Source organism: Zonotrichia albicollis, chromosome 32 (genome assembly GCF_047830755.1).
Source record: "Zonotrichia albicollis isolate bZonAlb1 chromosome 32, bZonAlb1.hap1, whole genome shotgun sequence".
Taxonomy (NCBI): domain Eukaryota; kingdom Metazoa; phylum Chordata; class Aves; order Passeriformes; family Passerellidae; genus Zonotrichia; species Zonotrichia albicollis.
The window spans coordinates 1146574-1173894 of record NC_133850.1 but is presented as its reverse complement, the minus strand read 5'-3'; the positions used below and the strand labels follow the sequence as shown (position 1 = coordinate 1173894).

Below are 27321 nucleotides of genomic sequence, written 5' to 3'. Positions count from 1 at the left end.
TTTTGCCCGGGTTTTCACCCAAATTTCACCCAAATTTCGCCCGAATTTCACGCCAAATTTCAGCCAATTTTCACCAATTTTCACCTAATTTTCACCCAATTTTTCACCCGATTTTCACCCAAATTTCACCCAATTTTTGCCCAAATTTCACCCACATTTCACCCGATTTTCACCCAAATTTCACCTGAATTTTGCCCGGTTTTCACCCAAATTTCACCCAAATTTCGCCCGAATTTCACCCAAATTTCAGCCAATTTTTTACCCAAATTTCACTTGATTTTCACCCAAATTTCACCCGATTTTCACCCAATTTTTCACCCAAATTTCACCTAATTTTCACCCAATTTTCACCCGAATTTCACCCGATTTTCACCCGATTTTCACCCAAATTTCACCCGATTTTCACCCAAATTTCACCTGAATTTTGCCCGGTTTTCACCCAAATTTCACCCAATTTTCACCCGAATTTCACCCCGATTTTCACCCGATTTTCACCCCAAATTTCGCCCGAATTTCACCCAATTTTCACACAATTTTTACCCAAATTTCAGCCAATTTTCACCTAATTTTCACCCAATTTTCACCCAATTTTCACCCGATTTTCACCCAATTTCACGCCGATTTTCACCCAAATTTCACCCAAATTTCACCCGGATTTTGCCCGGTTTTCGCCCAAATTTCACCCGATTTTTGCCCAAATTTCACCTGAATTTCACCCAATTTTCACACAATTTTCACCTAATTTTCACCCAATTTTCACCCAAATTTCACCCCGATTTTCACCCAAATTTCGCCCGAATTTCACCCAATTTTCACACAATTTTTACCCAAATTTCAGCCAATTTTCGCCCAATTTTCACCCGATTTTCACCCAATTTTCACACAATTTTCACCCAATTTTCGCCCAATTTTCACCCAATTTTCGCCCAATTTTCACCCGAATTTCACCCGATTTTCACCCCGATTTTCGCCCGAATTTCGCCCCCACACCCCGATTCGGGGTGCCCTCAACGGGGGGTGACGCGGCGGCGGCAAGCAGCGGCAGCTGAGGCAGCGCAGCAGCGCCAGGCTCAGGTGGAAGAGGGGCCCCGAGGTCGAAGAGGAGGCGCTGGAAGGTTCGGACGCCCAGGTCCCCGCTGGGGTCGGCGAAGCGCAGGGCGAGCAGGGGCGAGTACAGGGGGTTGGTGGGGGGTCCGGAATGGGGGCCGGGGGGGCTCCGATCACCGACACGATGGCCTGGGGGAGGAAGGGAAAAAAAAATGGTGAAAATCGGTGGGAAAATGGCGAAAAATGGCGGAAAAGGGGAAAAAAATGGTGAAAATCGGTGGGAAAATGGCGGAAAAATGGCGGAGGAAAATGGCGGAAAAGGGGAAAAAAAAAATGGTGAAAATCGGTGGGAAAATGGCGGAAAAATGGCGGGAAAATGGCGGAAAAGGGGAAAAAAAAAAATGGTGAAAATCGGTGGAAAATGGCGGAAAAATGGCGGAAAAGGGGAAAAAAAATGGTGAAAATCGGTGGGAAAATGGCGGGAAAATGGCGGAAAAGGGGAAAACAAATGGTGAAAATCGGGTGGGAAAATGGAGGAAAAAGGGGAAAAAAAATGGTGAAAATTGGCGGGAAATGGCGGAAAAATGGTGGAAAAGGGGAAAAAAATGGTGAAAATCGGTGGGAAAATGGCGGGGAAAATAGCGGAAAAAATAGCGGAAAAGGGGGAAAAAAATGATGAAAATCGGTGGGAAAATGGCGGGAAAATGGCGGAAAAGGGGAAAAAAAATGGTGAAAATCGGTGGGAAAATGGCGGGAAAATGGCGGAAAAGGGGAAAAAAAAATGGTGAAAATCGGTGGGAAAATGGCGGGAAAGGGGAAAAAAATGGTGAAAATTGGCGGAAAATGGCGGAAAAATGGTGGAAAAAGGGGAAAAAAATGGTGAAAATCGGTGGGAAAATGGCGGGGAAAATAGCGGAAAAAATAGCGGAAAAGGGGAAAAAATGATGAAAATCGGTGGGAAAATGGCGGGAAAATGGCGGAAAAGGGGAAAAAAAATGGTGAAAATCGGTGGGAAAATGGCGGGAAAATGGCGGAAAAGGGGAAAAAAAAAATGGTGAAAATCGGTGGGGAAAATGGCGGGAAACCGGCGGAAGACATCGTGAAAAAATCGCCCAAAAAATCGCAAAAAAAAAGAAAAAAAAGGCAAAAAAAAAAATCACAAAATCGCAAAATAAAAAAGGCAAAAAAAAAAAAAAGGCAAAAAAACCCAAGGAAAAATCAGGGAAAAAAATCAGCAAAAAAAATTTGCAATAAAAAATGGCAAAAAAAAAAATCAAAAACGTAAAAAAAAATTAGCAGGAAAATCGTAAAAATATTGCCAAAAATCACCCAAAAAATCGCAAAACAAAATGCCAAAAAATAGCAAAAGAAATTGTGAAAAAAATCGCCAAAAAAATCGCAGAAAATTTGCCAAGTATCGCTAAAAACATCGCCAAAAAATTGCGAAAAAAATCACAAAAATCGTGAAAAAATTGTGAAAAAATCGTGAAAAAATCGCCAAAAAAATCCTGAAAAAAACCCCCCAAATTTTCCCCGAATTCCTAAAAATCCCCCAAAAATGCCCGAAAAAATCGCCAAAACAGCCCAAAAAAATCCCAGAAAAATCCCCCCAAAAAAACCCCAGAAAAATCCCCCAAAAAATGCCAAAAAAAATCCTCAAAAATCACCGTAAAAAAACCCTAAAAAAACAAAAAAAAAACAAAAAAAACCCCAAAAAAATCCCAAAAAACCCAAATTTTCCCCGAATTCTCACCTGCACCACCTCCTCAGGGCTCTGGCCAAAGGTGGCGAACACGTCCCAGCTGGCGGGCAGATAATGGCCCAAAAACTCTGCCCCAAAAATCACCATGAAACCCCAAAAATCCACCAAAAAATCCTAAAAAAAATCCCCTAAAATCCCCCAAAAAATAAATTTAAAAATCCACAAAAAATCCGAAAAAGAAATCCCAAAATTCCTCCACCTGCTCACTTACGCCCCCCTGGTGGCGAGAAAGGTGAAGAACACCTGGCGGGAAATGCCCCAAAAATCACCGTAAAAAATCCCTAAAAAAACCCAAAAAAACCCCAAAAAAATCCCCTAAAAATCCCCAAAAAAACTTCAAAAAAACCCAAAAAAAACCCAAAAAAACCCCCAAAAAAATTCCCAAAAAATCCCCTAAAAATCCCCAAGAAAACTTCAAAAAAAACCCCCAAAAAAATCCCAAAAAAACCCCAAATTTTCCCCCGAATTCTCACCTGCGCCACCTCCTCGGGGCTCTGGCCAAAGGTGGCGAACACGTCCCGGCTTGAGGGCAGATAATGGCCCAAAACTGCCCCAAAAATCACCATGAAACCCCAAAAATCCACCAAAAAATCCTAAAAAAAATCCCTAAAATCCCCCAAAAAATAAATTTAAAAAAAAAAACACAAAAAAATCCGAAAAAGAAATCCCAAAATTCCTCCACCTGCTCACTTACGCCCCCCTGGTGGCAGGAAAGGAGCAGAACACCTGGTGGGAAATGCCCCAAAAATCACCGTAAAAAATCCCTAAAAAAACCAAAAAAACCCCAAAAAATCCCCTAAAAATCCCCCCAAAAAAATTCAAAAAAAACCCCAAAAAACCCAAAAAAAAACTTCAAAAAAAAAAACCCCAAAAAAAATCCCAAAAAAACCCAATTTTCCCCGAATTCTCACCTGTGCCACCTCCTCAGGGCTCTGGCCAAAGCTGGCGAACACATCCCAGCTCGTGGGCAGATAATGGCCCAAAACTGCCCCAAAAATCACCATGAAACCCCAAAAATCCACCAAAAAATCCTAAAAAAAATTCCCTAAAATCCCCCAAAAAATAAATTTAAAAAAAAAACACAAAAAAAAATCCGAAAAAGAAATCCCCAAAATTCCTCCACCTGCTCACTTACGCCCCTGCTGGCGGGAAAGGTGAAGAACACCTGGTGGAAATGCCCCAAAAATCACCGTAAAAAACCCTAAAAAAACCAAAAAAACCCAAAAAAAAATCCCAAAAAATCCCCAAAAAAACCCAAAAAAAATCCCCTAAAAATCCCCAAAAAATCCAAATTTTCCCCCAATTCTCACCTGCGCCACCTCCTCGGGGCTCTGGCCGAAGGTGGCGAACACGTCCCGGCTGGCGGGCAGATAATGGCCCAAAACTACCCCAAAAATCCACCAAAAAATCCTAAAAAAAAATCCCTAAAATCCCCCAAAAAAATAAATTAAGAAAAAAAAACCGCAAAAAAATCCGAAAAAGAAATCCCAAAATTCCTCCACCTGCTCACTTACGCCCCTGGTGGCAGGAACAGGTGCAGAACACCTGGCGGGAATGCCCCAAAAATCACCGTAAAAAATCCCTAAAAAACCCCAAAAAAACCCCAAAAAAAACCCCAAAAAATCCCCTAAAAATCCCCAAGAAAACTTAAAAAAAACCCCCCAAAAAACCCCAAAAAAAACCCCAAAAAATCCTTAAAAATCCCAAAAAAAACTTCAAAAAAAACCCCCCAAAAAAATCCCAAAAAAACCCAAATTTTCCCCGAATTCTCACCTGCGCCACCTCCTCAGGGCTCTGGCCAAAGGTGGCGAACACATCCCAGCTCGTGGGCAGATAATGGCCCAAAACTGCCCCAAAAATCACCATGAAACCCCAAAAATCCACCAAAAAATCCTAAAAAAAATCCCTAAAATCCCCCAAAAAATAAATTAAAAAAAACCCCACAAAAAAATCCGAAAAAGAAATCCCAAAATTCCTCCACCTGCTCACTTACGCCCCCCTGGTGGCAGGAAAGGTGCAGAACACCTGGTGGGAAATGCCCCAAAAATCACCGTAAAAATCCCTAAAAAAACCAAAAAAACCCCCCAAAAAACCCCCAAAAAAAACCCCCAAAAAAACCCAAAAAAAAACCCCAAAAAAACCCCCAAAAACCCCCAAAAAATCCCAAAATATCCCCTAAAAATCCCCAAAAAAACTTCAAAAAAAACCCCAAAAAAAATCCCAAAAAAATCCCAAAAAAAACCCAAATTTTCCCTCGAATTCTCACCTGCGCCACCTCCTCGGGGCTCTGGCCGAAGGTTTTGAACACATCCTGCTGGCAGGCAGATAAACCTCGCGGAAATAACGCAGCGTCTCAGCATCCGTGCCAGGAAATTCGGATTTTTTCCACCTCCTGCAGAACCTTGCGCTCGAATTCCGTGTTTCACAGGGCCCGGCTCCACCAGGGACACGCTGGGGATTTTTGGGGGGTTTTTTTTAGGTTTTTTTGGGATTTTTTGGGGGTTTTTAGGGGTTTTTACGGTGATTTTTGGGGGCATTTCAGGGCCAGGTGTTCTTCACCTTTGCTGCCAGCAGGGGAAGTAGGTGAGCACTGGGAGCAATTTTGGAATTTTTTTCTGAATTTTTAGTGGATTTCTAAAAAAACTTTTGGGGAGGGGGTTTTTGGATTTTTAGGGGATTTTTTTGGATTTTTAGGGGATTTTTTTGGGGATTTTTTGGGGATTTTTAGGGGATTTTTTTGGGGTTTTTATGGTGATTTTTGGGTCATTTCAGGCCAGGTTGTTCTTCACCTTTGCTGCCAGCAGGGGGAGTAGGAAAGCACTGGGAGGGAATTTTGGGATTTTTTTGGATTTTTTTTCTGGATTTTTTAGTGGGATTTAAGATAAAGAAAAAAATTTGGGGGAGGGGTTTTGGGATTTTTAGGGATTTTTTTGGAATTTTTAGGGGGTTTTTTGGGGGTTTTTTGGGGGATTTTTTTTGGGGCATTTCAGGCCAGGTGTTCTTCACCTTTGCTGCCAGCAGGGGGAGTAAGTGAGCACTGGGAGGAATTTTGGGATTTTTTTTTTAATTTTTAGTGGATTTCTAAAAAAAACTTTTGGGGAGGATTTTTGGATTTTTTAGGGGATTTTTTTTTTGGGTTTTTTAGGGGATTTTTTTTGGGTTTTTTTAGGGATTTTTTGGGGTTTTTTATGGTGATTTTTGGGGCATTTCAGGCCAGGTGTTCTTCACCTTTGCTGCCAGCAGGGGGGAGTAGGTGAGCACTGCGAGGAATTTTGGGATTTTTTTTTTATTTTTTTCTGGATTTTTTGGTGGATTTAAATTTAAAAAAAATTGGGGGAGGGGGTTTTGGGATTTTTAGGGGATTTTTTTGGGGGTTTTTAGGGGATTTTTTTGGGATTTTTGGGGGTTTTTAGGGGTTTTTACGGTGATTTTTGGGGCATTTCAGGCCAGGTGTTCTTCACCTTTGCTGCCAGCAGGGGGGAGTAGGTGAGCACTGGGAGCAATTTTGGAATTTTTTTGGGATTTTTTTCTGGATTTTTTGGACGATTTAAATAAAAAAAAAATTGGGGAGGGGTTTTGGGATTTTAAGGGGATTTTTTGGGATTTTTAGGGGGATTTTTTTGGGTTTTTTTAGGGATTTTTTGGGGTTTTTACGGTGATTTTTGGGGCATTTCAGGCCAGGTGTTCTTCACCTTTGCTGCCAGCAGGGGAAGTAGGTGAGCACTGGGAGCAATTTTGGGATTTTTTTCTGAATTTTTAGTGGATTTCTAAAAAAAATTTTGGGGAGGGGTTTTTGGATTTTTAGGGGATTTTTTTGGGTTTTTTTAGGGGATTTTTTTGGGTTTTTTTAGGGATTTTTTGGGGTTTTTATGGTGATTTTTGGGGCATTTCAGGCCAGGTGTTCTTCACCTTTGCTGCCAGCAGGGGGAGTAAGTGAGCACTGGGAGCAATTTTGGAATTTTTTTCTGAATTTTTAGTGGATTTCTAAAAAAACTTTTGGGGAGGGGTTTTTGGATTTTTTAGGGGATTTTTTTGGATTTTTAGGGGGATTTTTTTGGGGATTTTTTGGGGATTTTTAGGGGATTTTTTTGGGGGTTTTTATGGTGATTTTTGGGGGTCATTTCAGGCCAGGTGTTCTTCACCTTTGCTGCAGCAGGGGGAGTAGGAAAGCACTGGGAGGAATTTTGGGATTTTTGGGATTTTTTTTCTGGATTTTTTTAGTGGATTTAAATAAAAAAAAAATTTGGGAGGGGTTTTGGGATTTTTAGGGATTTTTTTGGAATTTTTAGGGGGGTTTTTTGGGGTTTTTTGGGGATTTTTTTTTGGTATTTCAGGCCAGGTGTTCTTCACCTTTGCTGCCAGCAGGGGGAAGTAGGTGAGCACTGGGAGGAATTTTGGGAAATTTTTTTTTGAATTTTAGTGGATTTCTAAAAAAACTTTTGGGGAGGGGTTTTTGGATTTTTAGGAGATTTTTTTTGGATTTTAGGGGATTTTTTTTGGGGATTTTTTGGGGATTTTTTACGGGGTATTTTTTTTGGGGGTTTTTATGGTGATTTTTGGGTCATTTCAGGCCAGGTGTTCTTCACCTTTGCTGCCAGCAGGGGGAGTAGGAAAGCACTGGGAGGAATTTTGGGATTTTTTGGGATTTTTTTCTGGATTTTTTAGTGGATTTAAATAAAAAAAAAAATTTGGGGAGGGGTTTTGGGATTTTTAGGGATTTTTTGGAATTTTTAGGGGGGTTTTTGGGGATTTTTTTGGGGCATTTCAGGCCAGGTGTTTCTTCACCTTTTGCTGCCAGCAGGGGGAGTAGGTGAGCACTGGGAGCAATTTTGGGATTTTTTGGGATTTTTTTCTGGATTTTTTAGTGGATTTAAATTAAAAAAAAATTTGGGGAGGGGTTTTGGGATTTTAAGGGGATTTTTTTGGGATTTTTAGGGGATTTTTTTGGGTTTTTTTAGGGGTTTTTACGGTGATTTTTGGGGCATTTCAGGCCAGGTGTTCTTCACCTTTGCTGCCAGCAGGGGGAGTAGGTGAGCACTGGGAGGAATTTTGGAATTTTTTTGGTATTTTTTTCTGGATTTTTTGGACGATTTAAATAAAAAAAAAATTTGGGGGGGGGTTTGGATTTTTAGGGGATTTTTTGGGGATTTTTTTGGGATTTTTATGGTGATTTTTGGGGTATTTCAGGCCAGGTGTTCTTCACCTTTGCTGCCAGCAGGGGGAGTAAGTGAGCACTGGGAGCAATTTTGGGATTTTTTTTCTGAATTTTTAGTGGATTTCTAAAAAAAATTTTGGGGAGGGGGTTTTTTGGATTTTTAGGGGATTTTTTTGGGTTTTTTAGGGGATTTTTTTGGGTTTTTTTTAGGGATTTTTTGGGGTTTTTATGGTGATTTTTGGGGCATTTCAGGCCAGGTGTTCTTCACCTTTGCTGCCAGCAGGGGGAGTAGGTGAGCACTGCGAGGAATTTTGGGATTTTTTTTTTTATTTTTTTCTGGATTTTTTGGTGGATTTAAATTTAAAAAAATTGGGGAGGGGTTTTGGGATTTTTTAGGGGATTTTTTTGGGGGGTTTTTAGGGGATTTTTTTGGGATTTTTGGGGGGTTTTTAGGGGTTTTTTACGGTGATTTTTGGGGTATTTCAGGCCAGGTGTTCTTCACCTTTGCTGCCAGCAGGGGGAGTAGGTGAGCACTGGGAGCAATTTTGGAATTTTTTTGGGATTTTTTTCTGGATTTTTTGGACTATTTAAATAAAAAAAAAATTTGGGGAGGGGTTTTGGGATTTTTAGGGGATTTTTTGGGTTTTTTAGGGGATTTTTTGGGTTTTTTTAGGGATTTTTTGGGGTTTTTATTGTGATTTTTGGGGTATTTCAGGCCAGGTGTTCTTCACCTTTGCTGCCAGCAGGGGGAGTAGGTGAGCACTGGGAGCAATTTTGGAATTTTTTTGGGATTTTTTTCTGGATTTTTTGGACGATTTAAATAAAAAAAAAATTGGGGAGGGGTTTTGGGATTTTTAGGGGATTTTTTTGGATTTTTTTGGGGTTTTTTTGGGGGCATTTCAGGCCAGGTGTTCTTCACCTTTGCTGCCAGCAGGGGGAGTAGGTGAGCACTGGAGCAATTTTGGAATTTTTTTGGGGATTTTTTTCTGGATTTTTTGGTGGATTTAAATAAAAAAAAATTGGGAGGGGTTTTTGGATTTTTAGGGGATTTTTTTGGGTTTTTTGGGGGGTTTTTATAGAGATTTTTCGGGGATTTTTCGGGGGTTTTATGGTGATTTTGGGGGGGTTTTTATGGGGGGATTTTTGGGGGATTTTATGGCAATTATTGGGGATTTTTAGGTGATTTTTTAGGGCTATTTTGGGCTTTTAGAGGATTTTTAGGGCGGGTTTTTATGGGGATTTTTTGGGATAATTTTGGGATGATTTGAGGATAATTTTGGGGTAATTTGAGGATGATTTTGGGGTGATTTTGGGGATAATTTTGAGGATGATTTTGGGATAATTTTGGGGTGATTTTGGGATAATTTTGGGGTGATTTGGGGATAATTTTGGGGTGATTTTGGGATAATTTAAGGATAATTTGAGGATGATTTTGGGATAATTTTGGGGATAATTTGGGGGTGATTTTGGGGTGATTTTGGGATAATTTGGGGGTGATTTTGGGATAATTTTAGGGCAATTTCCAGGGTGATTTTTTGGGATAATTTTGGGGTGATTTCGGGATAATTTAAGGATAATTTGAGGATGATTTTGGGATAATTTTGGGGATAATTTTGGGGTGATTTTGGGATAATTTGAGGATGATTTTGGGATAATTTTGGGCTGATTTTGGGGATAATTTTGGGGTGATTTTGGGATAATTTGGGGATGATTTTGGGGATAATTTTGGGTGATTTTGGGGATAATTTTGGGGTGATTTTGGATAATTTGTGGATAATTTGGGGATAATTTGAGGATAATTTAAGGATGATTTTGGGATAATTTTGGGGTGATTTTGGGATAATTTTAGGGCAATTTCCAGGGTGATTTTGGGATAATTTGAGGATAATTTGAGGATGATTTTTGGGGATAATTTTGGGGTGATTTCGGGATAATTTAAGGATAATTTGAGGATGATTTTGGGGGTGATTTTGGGGATAATTTTAAGGATAATTTGAGGATGATTTTGGGGTGATTTTGGGATTATTTGGGGATAATTTAAGAATAATTTGAGGGTGATTTTGGATAATTTAAGGATAATTTGAGGATAATTTGAGGATAATTTGAGGATGATTTGGGGATAATTTTGGGGTGATTTTGGGATAATTTAAGGATAATTTGAGGATGATTTGGGGATAATTTTGGGGTGATTTTGGGATAATTTGGGGGTGATTTTGGGATAATTTTAGGCAATTTCCAGGGTGATTTTTGGGATAATTTTGGGGTAATTTGAGGATGATTTTGGGGTTTTTTTGGGGATAATTTGAGGATGATTTTGGGGTGATTTTCGGGATAATTTTGGGATAATTTAAGGATAATTTGAGGATGATTTTGGGATAATTTTGGGGTGATTTTGGGGATAATTTGAAGGATAATTTTGGGGTGATTTTGGGGATAATTTTGGGATAATTTTGGGATAATTTAAGGATAATTTGAGGATAATTTTGGGGGTGATTTTGGGGATAATTTTGGGATAATTTAAGGATAATTTGAGGATGATTTTGGGATAATTTTGGGATAATTTGAGGATGATTTTGGGGTGATTTTGGGGATAATTTTGGGATAATAATTTGGGGATAATTTGAGGATAATTTTGGGGGTGATTTGGGGATGATATTTGGGGTGATTTGGGGATATTTTGGGGTGATTTTGGATTATTTGAGGATAATTTGAGGATGATTTTGGGGTGATTTTGGGGATAATTTTGGGATAATTTAAGGATAATTTGAGGATAATTTTGGGATAATTTTGGGGTGATTTTGGGATAATTTGAGGATAATTTGAGGATGATTCTTGGGGTGATTTTGGGGATAATTTTGGGGTGATTTTGGGGATAATTCTGGGCTGATTTTGGGGATAATTTTGGGGTGATTTTGGGATAATTTAAGGATAATTTGAGGATGATTTTGGAGGGTGATTTTCGGGGTAATTTTGGGATAATTTAGGGATAATTTTGAGGATGATTTCGGGATAATTTAAGGATAATTTGAGGATAATTTTGGGGTGATTTTGGGGATAATTTTGGGATAATTTAAGGATAATTTGAGGATAATTTTGGGGCTAATTTTGAGGATGATTTTGGGATAATTTTGGGGTGATTTTGGGATAATTTTGGGGTGATTTTGGGATAATTTTGGGCTGATTTTGGAGATAATTTTGGGGTGATTTTGGGATAATTTAAGGATAATTTGAGGATGATTTTGGGGTGATTTTGGGGATAATTTTGGGATAATTTAGGGATAATTTGAGGATAATTTTGGGATAATTTTGGGGTGATTTTGGGATAATTTGAGGATAATTTGAGGATGATTTTGGGGTGATTTTGGGGATAATTTGAGGATAATTTTGGGGTGATTTTGGGATAATTTTGGGGTGATTTTGGGGATAATTTTGGGATAATTTGAGGATAATTTAAGGATAATTTTGGGATAATTTTGGGCTGATTTTGGGGATAATTTTGGGGTGATTTTGGGATAATTTAAGGATAATTTGAGGATGATTTTGGGGTGATTTTGGGGATAATTTTGGGATAATTTGAGGATAATTTGGGGATAATTTTGGGATAATTTTGGGGTGATTTTGGGATAATTTAAGGATAATTTGAGGATGATTTGGGGATAATTTTGGGGTGATTTTGGGATAATTTGGGGGTGATTTTGGGATAATTTTAGGGCAATTTCCAGGGTGATTTTTGGGATAATTTTGGGGTAATTTGAGGATGATTTTGGGGTTTTTTTTGGGGATAATTTGAGGATAATTTTGGGGTGATTTTGGGATAATTTTAGGGCAATTTCCAGGGTGATTTTGGGATAATTTAAGGATGATTTTGGGATAATTTTGGGGATAATTTGAGGATGATTTCGGGATAATTTAAGGATAATTTGAGGATGATTTTGGGGTGATTTTCGGGGTAATTTTGGGATAATTTAAGGATAATTTGAGGATGATTTTGGGATAATTTTGGGGTGATTTTGGGATTATTTGAGGATAATTTGAGGATAATTTTGGGGTGATTTTGGGGATAATTTTGGGATAATTTGAGGATAATTTGGGGATAATTTGAGGATGATTTTGGGATAATTTTGGGATAATTTTGGGATAATTTAAGGATAATTTGAGGATGATTTTGGGATAATTTTGGGGTGATTTTGGGGATAATTTAAGGATAATTTTGGGGTGATTTTGGGGATAATTTGAGGATAATTTTGGGGTGATTTTCGGGATAATTTTGGGATAATTTAAGGATAATTTGAGGATGATTTTGGGATAATTTTGGGGTGATTTTGGGGATAATTTAAGGATAATTTGAGGATGATTTTGGGGTGATTTTGGGGATAATTTTGGGATAATTTGAGGATGATTTTGGGGTGATTTTGGGGATAATTTTGGGATAATTTGAGGATAATTTGGGGATAATTTGAGGATAATTTTGGGGTGATTTGGGGATAATTTGGGGGTGATTTTGGGGTGATTTTGGGGATAATTTAAGGATAATTTGAGGATGATTTTGGGGTGATTTTGGGGATAATTTTGGGATAATTTAAGGATAATTTGAGGGTAATTTTGGTGATAATTTTGGGGTGATTTTGGGATAATTTGAGGATAATTTGAGGATGATTTTGGGGTGATTTTGGGGATAATTTTGGGATGATTTTGGGGATAATTTTGGGCTGATTTTGGGGATAATTTTGGGGTGATTTTGGGATAATTTAAGGATAATTTGAGGATGATTTTGGGGTGATTTTCGGGGTAATTTTGGGATAATTTAGGGATAATTTGAGGATGATTTCGGGATAATTTAAGGATAATTTGAGGATAATTTTGGGGTGATTTTGGGGATAATTTTGGGATAATTTAAGGATAATTTGAGGATAATTTTGGGGCTAATTTGAGGATGATTTTGGGATAATTTTGGGGTGATTTTGGGATAATTTTGGGGTGATTTTGGGATAATTTTGGGCTGATTTTGGAGATAATTTTGGGGGTGATTTTGGGATAATTTAAGGATAATTTGAGGATGATTTTGGGGTGATTTTCGGGGTAATTTTGGGATAATTTAAGGATAATTTGAGGATGATTTTGGGATAATTTTGGGGTGATTTTGGGGATAATTTAAGGATAATTTGAGGATGATTTTGGGGTGATTTTGGGATAATTTTGGGATAATTTGAGGATGATTTGGGGATAATTTTGGGGTGATTTTGGGGTGATTTTGGGATAATTTTGGGATAATTTGAGGATAATTTGAGGATGATTTTGGGATAATTTAAGGATAATTTGAGGATGATTTTGGGATAATTTTGGGGTGATTTTGGGGATAATTTGAGGATAATTTTGGGGTGATTTTGGGGATAATTTTGGGATAATTTTGGGATAATTTAAGGATAATTTGAGGATAATTTTGGGGTGATTTTGGGGATAATTTTGGGATAATTTAAGGATAATTTGAGGATAATTTTGGGGTGATTTTGGGGATAATTTTGGGATAATTTGAGGATAATTTGGGGATAATTTGAGGATAATTTTGGGGTGATTTGGGGATAATTTGGGGGTGATTTGGGGATAATTTAAGGATAATTTGAGGATGATTTTGGGGTGATTTTGGGGATAATTTTGGGATAATTTAAGGATAATTTGAGGATAATTTTGGGATAATTTTGGGGTGATTTTGTGATAATTTGAGGATAATTTGAGGATGATTTTGGGGTGATTTTGGGGATAATTTTGGGGTGATTTTGGGGATAATTTTGGGCTGATTTTGGGGATAATTTTGGGGTGATTTTGGGATAATTTAAGGATAATTTGAGGATGATTTTGGGGTGATTTTCGGGGTAATTTTGGGATAATTTAGGGATAATTTGAGGATGATTTCGGGATAATTTAAGGATAATTTGAGGATAATTTTGGGGTGATTTTGGGGATAATTTTGGGATAATTTAAGGATAATTTGAGGATAATTTTGGGGCTAATTTGAGGATGATTTTGGGATAATTTTGGGGTGATTTTGGGATAATTTTGGGGTGATTTTGGGATAATTTTGGGCTGATTTTGGAGATAATTTTGGGGTGATTTTGGGATAATTTAAGGATAATTTGAGGATGATTTTGGGGTGATTTTCGGGGTAATTTTGGGATAATTTAAGGATAATTTGAGGATGATTTTGGGATAATTTTGGGGTGATTTTGGGGATAATTTAAGGATAATTTGAGGATGATTTTGGGGTGATTTTGGGATAATTTGAGGATAATTTGAGGATGATTTTGGGGTGATTTTGGGGATAATTTTGGGCTGATTTTGGGGATAATTTTGGGGTGATTTTGGGATAATTTGAGGATAATTTTGGGGATAATTTGAGGATGATTTTGGGATAATTTCTGGATGATTTTGGGGTGATTTGGGGATAATTTTGGGGTGATTTTGGGGCAATTTCCAGGGTGATTTTGGGGCAATTTCTGGATGATTTGGGGATAATTTTGGGGTGATTTTGGGGTGGTTTTGGGGTGTTTTTGGCACTCACAAGACGTTGAACTGCAGCAGCTGCACCGCCAGGCTCTCACACAACCCCTCCACGGCGAACTTGGAGGCCGCGTAGACGTCGTTGAACACAACCCCTGGGGGACCCCGAAAATTTGGGGGGTCCCAGAGGGGTCTGGGACCTCCATCCCCCCAAAATTTGGGGTCTGGGGCCTTGATCTGCCCAAAATTTGGGGGTTGGGGTCTCAATTTCCTCAAAATTTGGGGTTTGGGGTCTCAATTCCTTCGAAATTTGGGGTTTGGGGTCTCAATCTCCTCAAAATTTGGGTTTGGGGTCTCAATTTCCTCAAAATTTGGGGTCTCCATCCCCCAAAATTTGGGGTTGGGGTCTCAATTTCCTCAAAATTTGGGGTTTGGGGTCTCAATTCCTTCAAAATTTGGGGTCTCAATTTTCCCAAAATTCGGGGTTTGGGTCTCAAGTCATTCAAAATTTGGGGTCTCAATTTCCTCAAAATTTGGGGTTTCAATTTCCCCAAAATTTGGGGTTTGTTGGGGTCTCAATTTTCCCAAAATTCGGGGTTTGGGTCTCAATTCATTCAAAATTTGGGGTCTCAATTTCCTCAAAATTTGGGGTTTGGGTCTCAATTTCCCCAAAATTTGGGGTTGGGGTCTCAATTTCCTCAAAATTTGGGGTTTGGGGTCTCAATTCCTTCAAAATTTGGGGTCTCAATTTCCTCAAAATTTGGGGTTTGTTGGGGTCTCAATTCCTTCAAAATTTGGGGTCTCAATTTCCCCAAAATTTGGGGTTTGTTGGGGTCTCAATTTTCCCAAAATTCGGGGTTTGGGTCTCAATTCATTCAAAATTTGGGGTCTCAATTTCCTCAAAATTTGGGGTCTCAATTCCTTCAAAATTTGGGGGTTTGGGGTCTCAATTTCCTCAAAATTTGGGGTCTCAATTCCTTCAAAATTTGGGGGTTGGGGTCTCAATTTCCTCAAAATTTGGGGGTTGGGGCCTTGATCTGCCCAAAATTTGGGGTTTGGGGTCTGAATTTTCTCAAAATTTGGGGTCTCAATTTCCCCAAAATTTGGGGTTTGGGGTCTCAATTTCCTCAAAATTTGGGGTCTCAATTTCCTCAAAATTTGGGGGTTGGGGTCTCAATTTCCTCAAAATTTGGGGTCTCAATTTCCTCAAAATTTGGGGGTTGGGGTCTCAATTTCCTCAAAATTTGGGGTCTCAATTCCTCCATCCCCCCAAAATTTGGGGTCTCTCTTTTTGGGGTGCCAAACTCGAATTTTGGGGCCTGGGGGTTTTTTGGGGTCCCTTTTTTTTGGGGGGGAAGGGGGGTCCCGGAGGATTTTTGGGGTGCTGAACCCGAATTTTGGGGTCCCGGGGGGGTTTTTTGGGGGTGCCAAAGCCGAATTTTGGGGTCCCGAATCTGAATTTAGGTGTCCCAAAGCCGAATTTTGGGGGTCCCTGGGGATTTTTTGGGGTCCCAGGGGGTTTTTTGGGGTCCCGTTTTTTTGGAGGGGTCCCGGGGGATTTTTTGGGATCCCCAAAGCCGAATTTTGGGGTCCCTGGGGATTTTTGGGGTCCCGTTTTTTTTGGAGTGGTCCCGGAGGATTTTTGGGGCACCGAACCCGAATTTTGGGGTCCCAAAGCCGAATTTTGGGGTCCCGAGGAGGAATTTGGGGTTCCGAAGCCGAATTTTGGGGTCTCACGGGCTTTTTGGGGTCCCGTTTATTCGGAGCAGTCCCGGAGGATTTTTGGGGCGCCGAACCCGAATTTTGGGGTCTCACGGGGTTTTTTGGGGTCCCGTTTTTTTGGAGGGGTCCCAGAGGCTTTTTGGGGTCCCAAAGCCGAATTTTGGGGTCCCAGAGAATTTTTGGAGTGGTCCCGGGGGATTTTTTGGGGTCCCAAAGCCGAATTTTGGGGTCCCTTTTTTCAGAGTGGTCCCGAGGGATTTTTGGGGTGCAGAACCCGAATTTTGGGGTCCCAGGGGGGTTTTTTGGGGTCCCGAATCTGAATTTAGGTATCCCAAAGCCGAATTTTGGTGTCCCAAAGCCGAATTTTGGGGTCCCAAAGCCGAATTTTGGGGTCCCACGGGGTTTTTTGGGGTCCCGTTTTTTTGGAGGGGTCCCGGGGTTTTTTGGGGCGCCGAACCCGAATTTTGGGGTCCCAGGGGGGTTTTTGGGGTCCCAGGGGATTTTTTGGGGTCCCGTTTCTTTGGAGGGGTCCCGGGGGATTGTTTGGGGTCCCAAAGCCGAATTTTTGGGTCCCAGAGAATTTTTGGGGTCCCGTTTTTTTCGGAGCGGTCCCGGGGTTTTTTTGGGGCGCCGAACCCGAATTTTGGGGTCCCGAGGAGGAATTTGGGGTCCCAGGGGGTTTTTTTGGGGCGCCGAACCCGAATTTTGGGGTCCCGAGGAGGAATTTGGGGTCCCAGGGGGTTTTTTTTGGGGTGCCAAACCCGAATTTTGGGGTCCCGAATCTGAATTTAGGTGTCCCAAAGCCGAATTTTGGGGTTCCGAAGCCGAATTTTGGGGTCTCACGGGGTTTTTTGGGGTCCCGGTTTTTTTGGGGCACCGAACCCGAATTTTGGGGGGTTTTTTTTTGGGGTTTTATTTTTTTTATGGGGGTCTCACCCTGCAGCCCCATGACGCTGCTGACCACCACGATGTGGCCGCTGCGGCGCCGCTTCATTTGGGGGAGCAGGGCCTGGAGCAGGCGCAGCACCCCGAAAACGTTGGTGTCGAAAACGCGCTGGACCTGCGGGCCCGAGGCGCCCTCCAGCGGCCCCACCAGCCCCACGCCGGCGTTGTTCACTGCGGAGGGGTCGGGAGGGGTCAGGGGCACCCCAAAAAACCCCGAAATCCCCCCCAAAATCGGCCCCTGGGGCTCTGAGATACACAAATGCAAAAAAATCCCAGAAAATTTGGACAAAATCCCAGAAAAATCCACCCAAAAATCCGCCCCAAATCCATCAGCGCATGTTGTTCAATATTGGGTCAGGGGGACCCCGAAAAATCCCGAAATCCCCCCCAAAATCGGCCCCTGGGGCTCTGAGATGCACAAATGCAAAAAATCCCATAAAAATCCCATTAAATCCCAATAAATCCCATAAAATTTGCAGGAAACCACCCCAAAATCAGCAGCCCTGAGTTGTTCAATGTGGGGTCAGGGGGACCCCAAAAACCCCGAAATCCCCCCCAAAATCGGCCCCTGGGGCTCTGAGATGCACAAATGCAAAAAAATCCCATAAAAATCCCATTAAATCCCATTAAATCCCATTAAATCCCATTAAATCCAGCCCAAAAAATCCCCAAATCCACAGCCCTGAGTTGTTCAATGTTGGGGGTCAGGAGAACCCCAAAAACCCCGAAATCCCCCCCAAAATCGGCCCCTGGGGCTCTGAGATGCACAAATCCCAGAAAATCCCATAAAATCCCATTAAATCCCATTAAATCCAGCCCAAAAATCCCAAAATCCACAGCCCTGAGTTGTTCAATGGGGAGGGGTCGGGAGAGGTCAGGGGGACCCCAAAAACCCCGAAATCCCCCCCAAAATCGGCCCCTGGGGCTCCGAGATGCACAAATGCAAAAAAATCCCATAAAAATCCCATTAAATCCCATTAAATCCCATAAAATCCCATTAAATCCAGCCCAAAATTCCCAAAATCAGCAGCCCTGAGTTGTTCAATGGGGAGGGGTCGGGAGGGGTCAGGGGGACCCCGAAAAATCCCAAAATCCCCCCCAAAATCGGCCCCTGGGGCTCTGAGATGCACAAATGCAAAAAAATCCCAGAAAATTTGGACAAAATCCAAAAAAATCCACCCAAAAATCCGCCCCAAATCCATCAGCGCATGTTGTTCAATATTGGGTCAGGGGGACCCCGAAAATTCCCGAAATCCCCCCCAAAATCGGCCCCTGGTGCTCCGAGATGCACAAATGCAAAAAATCCCATAAAAATCCCATTAAATCCCAATAAATCCCATAAAATTTGCAGGAAACCACCCCAAAATCAGCAGCCCTGAGTTGTTCAATGTGGGGTCAGGGGGACCCCAAAAACCCCGAAATCCCCCCCAAAATCGGCCCCTGGGGCTCTGAGATACACAAATGTAAAAAAATCCCATAAAATCCCATTAAATCCCATTAAATCCCATTAAATCCCATTAAATCCAGCCCAAAAAATCCCAAAATCAGCAGCCCTGAGTTGTTCAATGGGGAGGGGTCGGGAGGGGTCAGGGGGACCCCAAAAACCCCGAAATCCCCCCCAAAATCGGCCCCTGGGGCTCTGAGATGCACAAATGTAAAAAAATCCCATAAAAATCCCATTAAATCCCATAAAATCCCATTAAATCCCATTAAATCCAGCCCAAAATTCCCAAAATCCACAGCCCTGAGTTGTTCAATGTTGGGGGGTCAGGGGGACCCCAAAAAATCCCAAAATCCCCCCCAAAATCGGCCCCTGGGGCTCTGAGATACACAAATGCAAAAAAAATCCCATAAAATTCCATAAAATCCCATAAAATCCCATTAAATCCCATTAAATCCCATTAAATCCAGCCCAAAAAATCCCAAAATCCCCCCCAAAATTCACCCATCAGAACCAAATCCCTCCGAAGGCACCCGAAGTCCCCCAAAATGGCCCCAAACCACCCCAAAACCTCCCAAAATCCCCCCAAAAAATCCCCTAAAAATATCTCCCCAACAATGCCTTAAAATCACCTAAAATACCAAAAAATCCCCCAAAAAATCCCCCCAAAATGCCCAGAAAATCCCCCAAAATGCCCCAAAAAATACCTAAAAATCCAAAAAAATCCCCCCAAAAATCCCAGAGAAATCCCCCAAAAAAACCCCAAAATTCCAAAAAAAAGCCCCCCAAAATCCCTAAAAATTCCCAAAAATCCCCCAAAAATTCCCCAAAAAATCCCAGAGAAATCCCTCCAAAAAATCTCAAAAAATACCCAAAAAATAAAAAAAAATCCCCAAAAATCCTCAAAAATGCCCCAAAAAATCCCTAAAAATCAAAAAAAATCCCCAAAAATCCCTACAAATCCCAAAAAAATCCCAAAAAATCCCAAAAAAATCCCTAAAAATCCCCCAAAAATCCCAAAAAAATCCCCCAAAAAATCTCCAAAATCCCCGAAAAATGCCCCAAAAATTCCCCCAAAATCCCCTAAAAAAATCCCTAAAAATCCCAAAAAAATCCCCCCAAAAAAACCCCCCAAGAAACCCAAAAAAATGCCAAAAAATCCCAAAAAATTCCCCCAAAAATCCCCAAAAAAATCCCAAAATTGTCAAAAAAATTAAAAAAAAAATCCCCAAAAAATTCCCCAAAAATTCCCAAAAATCCCCAAAAAATGCCCCAAAAATCCCTTAAAAATCCCTAAAAAACCCCCCAAAAATCATCAAAAATGCCCCAAAAAGTCCCCAAAAAATCCCCCAAAAATCCCAGAGAAATCCCCCCAAAAAATCCTAACAAATACCCAAAAATGCCATAAAAATCCCAAAAAATCCAAAAAAAAAATCCCTCAAAAATCCTAAAAATTACCCAAAAAATCCCAAAAAAATCCCAAAAAAATGCCCCAAGAAATCATCAAAAATCCCAAAAAAATCCCCAAAAAATCCCCCAAAAATCCCAAAAAAATCCTCAAAAATGCCCCCAAAAATCCCAGAGAAATCCCCAAAAAAATCCCAAAAATGCCCAAAAAATCCCAAAAAAATCCCCCAAAAAATCCCAAAAAAATCCCCCAAAAAATCCCCCAAAAATGCCCAAAAAATGCCATAAAAATCCCAAAAAATCCCCAAAAAATCCCCCAAAAAATCCCAAAAATGTCAAAAAAATAAAAAAAAAATCCCCAAAAAATTCCCTAAAAATCCCCCAAAAAATCCCCAAAAAATCTCCCAAAAAATCCTCAAAAATAAAAAAAAATCCCAAAAAAATCCTCAAAAATGCCCCAAAAATCCCCCCAAAAATCCCCCAAAAAATCCCCCCGAAAATCCTAAAAAATACCAAAAAAATACCCAAAAAATCCCTAAAAATCCAAAAAAAAATCCCCAAAAAATCCCAAAAAAATCCCTAAAAATAAAAAAAAAAAATCCCAAAAAATTCCCTAAAAATCCCCAAAAAAATCCCCAAAAAATCCCCCCAAAAAAATCCTAAAAAATACCCAAAAAATGCCATAAAAATCCCTAAAAATCCCAAAAAATCCCCAAAAAAAATCCCAAAAAAATCCCCAAAAAATCCCTCAAAAAATCCCCCAAAAAATCTTCAAAAATCCCCAAAAATCCCAAAAAATCACCAAAAATTCCCCCAAAATCCCCTAAAAAATCCCTAAAAATCCCAAAAAAAATCCCCAAAAAATCCCCCAAAAAATCCTCAAAAAAATCCAAAAAAATAAAAAAAAAATCCCAAAAAATTTTCCCAAAAATTCCCAAAAATACCCAAAAAATCCCCCCAAAAATCCCTAAAAAATCCCTAAAAAAACCCCCAAAAACGCCAAAAAAAATCCCAAAAATCCCCAAAAAATCCCTAAAAAATGCCCCCAAAAAATCCTCAAAAATGCCAAAAAAAATCTCCAAAAAATCCCCAAAAAATCCCCAAAAAAATCCCTAAAAATCCAAAAAAAATCCCAAAAAAATCCCCCAAAAAATCCTCAAAAATAAAAAAAATCTCCAAAAAATCCCCCAAAAATCCCCCAAAATGCCCCAAAAATCCAAAAAAAATCCCCAAAAAATCCTCAAAAATCCCAAAAAAAATCCCCCCAAAAATCCCCCAAAAATGCCCCAAAAATCCCCCAAAAAATCCTCAAAAATCCCCAAAAAATCCCCCCAAAATCCCCCAAAAATCCTCAAAAATGCCCCTAAAAATCCCAAAAAAATCCCAAAAAAATCCCCCCAAAAAATCCTAAAAAATACCAAAAAAATGCCATAAAAATCCCTAAAAATCCAAAAAAATCCCCAAAAAATCCCAAAAAAATCCCTAAAAATCCCAAAAAAAAAATCCCAAAAAAAAACCCCAAAAAATCCTCAAAAATGCCCAAAAAAATCCCCCCAAAATCCCCCAAAAATCCTCAAAAATGCCCCTAAAAATCCCAAAAAAATCCCAAAAAAATCCCCCCAAAAAATCCTAAAAAATACCCCAAAAATGCCATAAAAATCCCTAAAAATCCCAAAAAATCCAAAAAAAATCCCCAAAAATTCCCTAAAAATCCCCAAAAAATCCTCAAAAAACCCCCCAAAAAATCCTCAAAAATGCCCAAAAAATCCCCAAAAAATCCCCGAAAAATGCCCATAAAATGCCCCAAATCCCGGGATTTCTCACCCACGACGTCCACGCGTCCGCCCGGGATTTGCTGCAGGCACTCGGCCACGGAGCTGTCGCTGGTGACGTCGAGGCGCAGAATCCTCAGGGTGTCCCCGAGCGCCGCCCCGGCCGCGGCCTCCAAGGGACCCCGGCGGGAAAGGTCCCGCATGGTGGCCACGACTGGAACCGAAAATCCAAAAATATCCCAAAAATCCCGTTAGAAACAGCCCAAAAACCCGCCAAAAACATACCAAAAATCCCGTTAGAAACAGCCCAAAACTCCCGATAGAAACAGCCCAAAAATCCCATTGGAAACAGCCCAAAAATACCCCAAAAAAATCCCAAAATCCCGTTAGAAACAGCCCAAAACTCCCGATAGAAACAGCCCAAAAATCCCCCCAAAAAATCCCAAAAATCCCGTTAGAAACAGCCCAAAAACCCGCCAAAAAAATACCAAAAATCCCGTTAGAAACAGCCCAAAAACCCGCCAAAAACATACCAAAAATCCCGTTAGAAACAGCCCAAAAATCCCGATAGAAACAGCCCAAAAATCCCCCCAAAAAATCCCAAAAATCCCGTTAGAAACAGCCCAAAAACCCGCCAAAAAAATACCAAAAATCCCGTTAGAAACAGCCCAAAAACCCGCCAAAAACATACCAAAAATCCCGTTAGAAACAGCCCAAAAATCCCCCCAAAAAATCCCAAAAATCCCGTTAGAAACAGCCCAAAAACCCGCCAAAAAAATACCAAAAATCCCGTTAGAAACAGCCCAAAAATCCCCCCAAAAAATCCCCAAAATCCCGTTAGAAACTGCCCAAAAATCCCGTTAGAAACAGCCCAAAAATCCCCCCCAAAAATCCCGTTAGAAACAGCCCAAAAACCCGCCAAAAACATACCAAAAATCCCGTTAGAAACAGCCCAAAAATCCCGATAGAAACAGCCCAAAAATCCCCCCAAAAAATCCCAAAAATCCCGTTAGAAACAGCCCAAAAATCCCAAAAATCCCGTTAGAAACAGCCCAAAAATCCCGATAGAAACAGCCCAAAAATCCCGTTAGAAACAGCCCAAAAATCCCAAAAATCCCGTTAGAAACAGCCCAAAAATCCCGATAGAAACAGCCCAAAAATCCCGTTAGAAACAGCCCAAAAATCCCAAAAATCCCGTTAGAAACAGCCCAAAAATCCCGATAGAAACAGCCCAAAAATCCCGTTAGAAACAGCCCAAAAATCCCGAAAATGCCGTTAGAAACAGCCCAAAAATCCCCAAAATCCCGTTAGAAACAGCCCAAAAATCCCGTTAGAAACACCCCAAAAATCCCGTTCAAAACAGCCCAAAAATCCCCCCAAAAATCCCATTAGAAACAGCCCAAAAACCCCGAAAATCCCGTTAGAAACAGCCCAAAAATCCCAAAAATCCCGTTAGAAACAGCCCTGGGACAGGTCTCACATGGTGGCCACGACTGGAACCGAAAATCCAACAAAATCCCAAAAATCCCGTTCGAAACAGCCCAAAAATCCCATTGGAAACAGCCCAAAAATACCCCCAAAAAATCCCCAAAAATCCCGTTAGAAACAGCCCAAAAATCCCGAAAATCCCGTTAGAAACAGCCAAAAAATCCCGATAGAAACAGCCCAAAAATCCCAAAAATCCCTTTAGAAACAGCCCAAAAATCCCCCCAAAAATCCCAAAAATCCCCCCCAAAATCCCATTAGAAACAGCCCAAAAATCCCCCCAAAAATCCCAAAAATCCCACTAGAAACAGCCCAAAAATAAAAAAAAAAATCCCAAAAGTCCCGTTAGAAACACCACAAGAATCCCAAAATCCCGTTAGAAACACCCCAAAAATCCCGTTAGAAACAGCCCAAAAATCCGGTTAGGAACACCCCAAAAATCCCCCCAAAAAAATTCCAAAAATCCCATTAGAAACACCCCAAAAATCCCACTAGAAACAGCCCAAAAATCGAAAAAAAATCCCAAAAATCCCGTTAGAAACGGCCCAAAAATCCCCCCAAAAAATCCTGAAAATCCCGTTGGAAACAGCCCAAAAATCCCCAAAAAATCCCAAAAATCCCATTAGAGACAGCCCTGGGACAGCTCCCGCATGGTGGCCAGGACTGAGACACCAAAAATCCCAAAAAAACCCAAAAAAAAACCCCAAAAAAACCCAAAAAACCCCAAAAAAAACCCCAAAATTCCCCGGGACAGGTCCCTCATGGTGGCCAAGAGTGGGGACATAAAAACCCCAAAAAACCCCAAAAAAACCCCAAAAAAAACCCCAAAACCCCAAAAATCCTCGGGACAGGTCCTGCATGGTGGCCAAGAGTGGGGACACAAAAACCCCAAAAAACCCCAAAAAAACCCCAAAAAAAACCCAAAAATCCCCGGGACAGGTCCTGCATGGTGGCCAAGAGTGGGGACATAAAAACCCCAAAAAACCCAAAAAAAACCAAAAAAACCCCCCAAAAAACCCCAAAAATCCCCGGGACAGGCCCTGCATGGTGGCCAAGAGTGGGGACACAAAAACCCAAAAAAAACCCAAAAAAAACCAAAAAAAACCAAAAAAAACCCCAAAAATCCTCGGGACAGATCCTGCATGGTGGCCAAGAGTGGGGACATAAAAACCCCAAAAAACCCCAAAAAAACCCAAAAAAAACCCCCAAAAAAACCCCAAAAATCCCCGGGACAGGCCCTGCATGGTGGCCAAGAGTGGGGACACAAAAACCCCAAAAAACCCAAAAAAACCCCAAAAAAACCCAAAAATCCCATTAGAACCCCCCCCCAAAAAACCCCAAAAATCCCATTAGAGACCCCAAAAAACCCAAAAACCCCAAAAATCGCATTAGAGACCCCCCCAAACCCCATCAGGGACCCCAAATTCCACCTTGGGGACCCTCCCTGGGTGTCCCCTCCCAGTCCCCTCCCGTTATTTCCCTTCCTCCTCTCCAACCTTGGGGACCCTTGGGGACACTTGGGAACACTTGGGGACATTTGGGGACACCTGGAGACACTTGGGGACATTTGGGGACACTTGGGGGACACTTGGGGACATTTGGGGACACTGGGGGACATTTGGGGACACCTGGAGACACTTGGGGACATTTGGGGACACTTGGGGGACACTTGGGGACATTTGGGGACACTGGGGGACATTTGGGGACACCTGGAGACACTTGGGGACATTTGGGGACACTTGGGGACATTTGGGGACCCTTCTGAGGTGTCCCCCCCTGTTATTTCCCCTCTTCCTCTCCCACCTTGGGGACACCTGGGGACACTTGAGGACACCTGGGGACACTTGGGGGACCCTTGGGGACACCTGGGGACCCTTGAGGACACCTGGGGACACTTGGGGACATTTGGGGACCCTTGGGGACACTTGGGGGACCCTTGGGGACTTTTGGGGCCACCTGGGGACATTTGGGGACCCTCCTGACCCTCCCGAGGTGTCCCCCATCCCCTTGGGGACAATCCCGAGCTGTCCCCCCCCGTCCCCTCCCATTATTTCCCTTCCTCCTCTCCCACCTTGGGGACACCTGGAGACACTTGGGGACACTTGGGGACCCTTGGGGACACTTGGGGACATTTGGGGACCCTTGGAGACACTTGGGGGACCCTTGGGGACACTTGGGGGACCCTTGGGGACATTTGGGGACCCTTGGGGACATTTGGGGACCCTCCCGGGGTGTCCCCCCCCCCGTCCCCTCCCGTTATTTCCCTTCCTCCTCTCCCACCTTGGGGACACTGGGGGACATTTGGGGACACCTGGAGACACTTGGGGACATTTGGGGACCCTCCCGGGGTGTCCCCTCCCGTCCCCTCCCGTTATTTCCCCTCTTCCTCTCCCACCTTGGGGACACTGGGGACATTTGGGGACACCTGGAGACACTTGGGGACATTTGGGGACACTTGGGGGACACTTGGGGACACTTGGGGACATTTGGGGACACCTGGAGACACTTGGGGACATTTGGGGACCCTTCTGAGGTGTCCCCCCCTGTTATTTCCCCTCTTCCTCTCCCACCTTGGGGACACCTGGGGACACTTGAGGACACCTGGGGACACTTGGGGGACCCTTGGGGACACCTGGGGACCCTTGAGGACACCTGGGGACACTTGGGGACATTTGGGGACCCTTGGGGACACTTGGGAACACTTGGGGGACCCTTGGGGACTTTTGGGGCCACCTGGGGACATTTGGGGACCCTCCTGACCCTCCCGAGGTGTCCCCCATCCCCTTGGGGACAATCCCGAGCTGTCCCCCCCCGTCCCCTCCCATTATTTCCCTTCCTCCTCTCCCACCTTGGGGACACCTGGAGACACTTGGGGACACTTGGGGACCCTTGGGGACACTTGGGGACATTTGGGGACCCTTGGAGACACTTGGGGGACCCTTGGGGACATTTGGGGACCCTTGGGGACATTTGGGGGACCCTTGGAGACACTTGGGGGACCCTTGGGGACATTTGGGGACCCTCCCGGGGTGTCCCCCCCCCGTCCCCTCCCGTTATTTCCCTTCCTCCTCTCCCACCTTGGGGACACTGGGGGACATTTGGGGACACCTGGAGACACTTGGGGACATTTGGGGACCCTCCCGGGGTGTCCCCTCCCGTCCCCTCCCGTTATTTCCCCTCTTCCTCTCCCACCTTGGGGACCCTTGGGGACATTTGGGGACACCTGGAGACACTTGGGGACATTTGGGGACCCTTCTGAGGTGTCCCCCCCTGTTATTTCCCCTCTTCCTCTCCCACCTTGGGGACACCTGGGGACACTTGAGGACACCTGGGGACACTTGGGGGACCCTTGGGGACACCTGGGGACCCTTGAGGACACCTGGGGACACTTGGGGACATTTGGGGACCCTTGGGGACACTTGGGAACACTTGGGGGACCCTTGGGGACTTTTGGGGCCACCTGGGGACATTTGGGGACCCTCCTGACCCTCCCGAGGTGTCCCCCATCCCCTTGGGGACAATCCCGAGCTGTCCCCCCCCCCTCCCCTCCCCGCCGGTATTTCCGTCCCTCCCCTCCGTCCCACCTTGGGGACCCTTGGGGACATTTGGGGACATTTTGGGGACCCTTCCTCACCCAGGTATCGCCTCTGGGGGTCCCTGGCGAGCAGCACGGCCACGGCCAGGCCGATGCCCGAGGAGCAGCCGGTGACAAGGACAGTGCGACACGGGGGGGTGGCCATGGTGTCACCTCCCCCCACCCCTGTGCCGGGCAAAGGCTCTTAACGGGATCAGCGGGCACGTGGTGGCACCGGGGGGGACATCGGGGGGGGGTGGCATTGGTGTCACCTCCCCCTTAACGGGATCAGTGGGCACGTGGTGGCACCGGGGTCACCGGGGGGGGTGGCATTGGTGTCACCTCCCCCCCTAAGGGATCAGCGGGCACGTGGTGGCACCGGGGTCACCGGGGGGGGGGGGGGGTGGCATTGGTGTCACCTCCCCCTTAACGGGATCAGTGGGCACGTGGTGGCACCGCGACATCGGCGGTGACATCCCGGGGTCACCGGGGGGGGGGGGGGGTGGCATTGGTGTC

The 27321-nt window shown here is 43.0% G+C and overlaps 1 protein-coding gene across 1 annotated transcript; it reads right to left on the bottom strand.

Annotated features, from left to right (window-relative positions):
• Positions 1-79: 79 nt before the first annotated feature.
• Positions 80-27141, bottom strand: RDH8 (retinol dehydrogenase 8). The gene is made up of 6 exons (XM_074530108.1): positions 26866-27141; positions 21799-21960; positions 17118-17297; positions 14521-14614; positions 5076-5260; positions 80-1236 (listed from the first exon to the last, which is right to left on the bottom strand). Exons 1-6 carry the CDS (start codon positions 26969-26971, stop codon positions 956-958), a joined length of 1008 nt encoding a protein of 335 aa, XP_074386209.1. The 5' UTR covers positions 26972-27141; the 3' UTR covers positions 80-955.
• Between the last annotated feature and the right edge of the window lie 180 nt (positions 27142-27321).

Coding starts and splice junctions, on each gene's coding strand:
- RDH8 (XM_074530108.1), bottom strand. CDS start 26,971: ATGGCCACCCCCCCGTGTCGCACTGTCCTTGTCACCGGCTGCTCCTCG. Junction 17,298..21,798: donor CGGACGCGTGGACGTCGTGG/GTGAGAAATCCC, acceptor ACCCCTCCGCAG/TGAACAACGCCGGCGTGGGG. Junction 1,237..5,075: donor GCCCCGAGGAGGTGGCGCAG/GTGAGAATTCGA, acceptor TTCCTCCCCCAG/GCCATCGTGTCGGTGATCGG.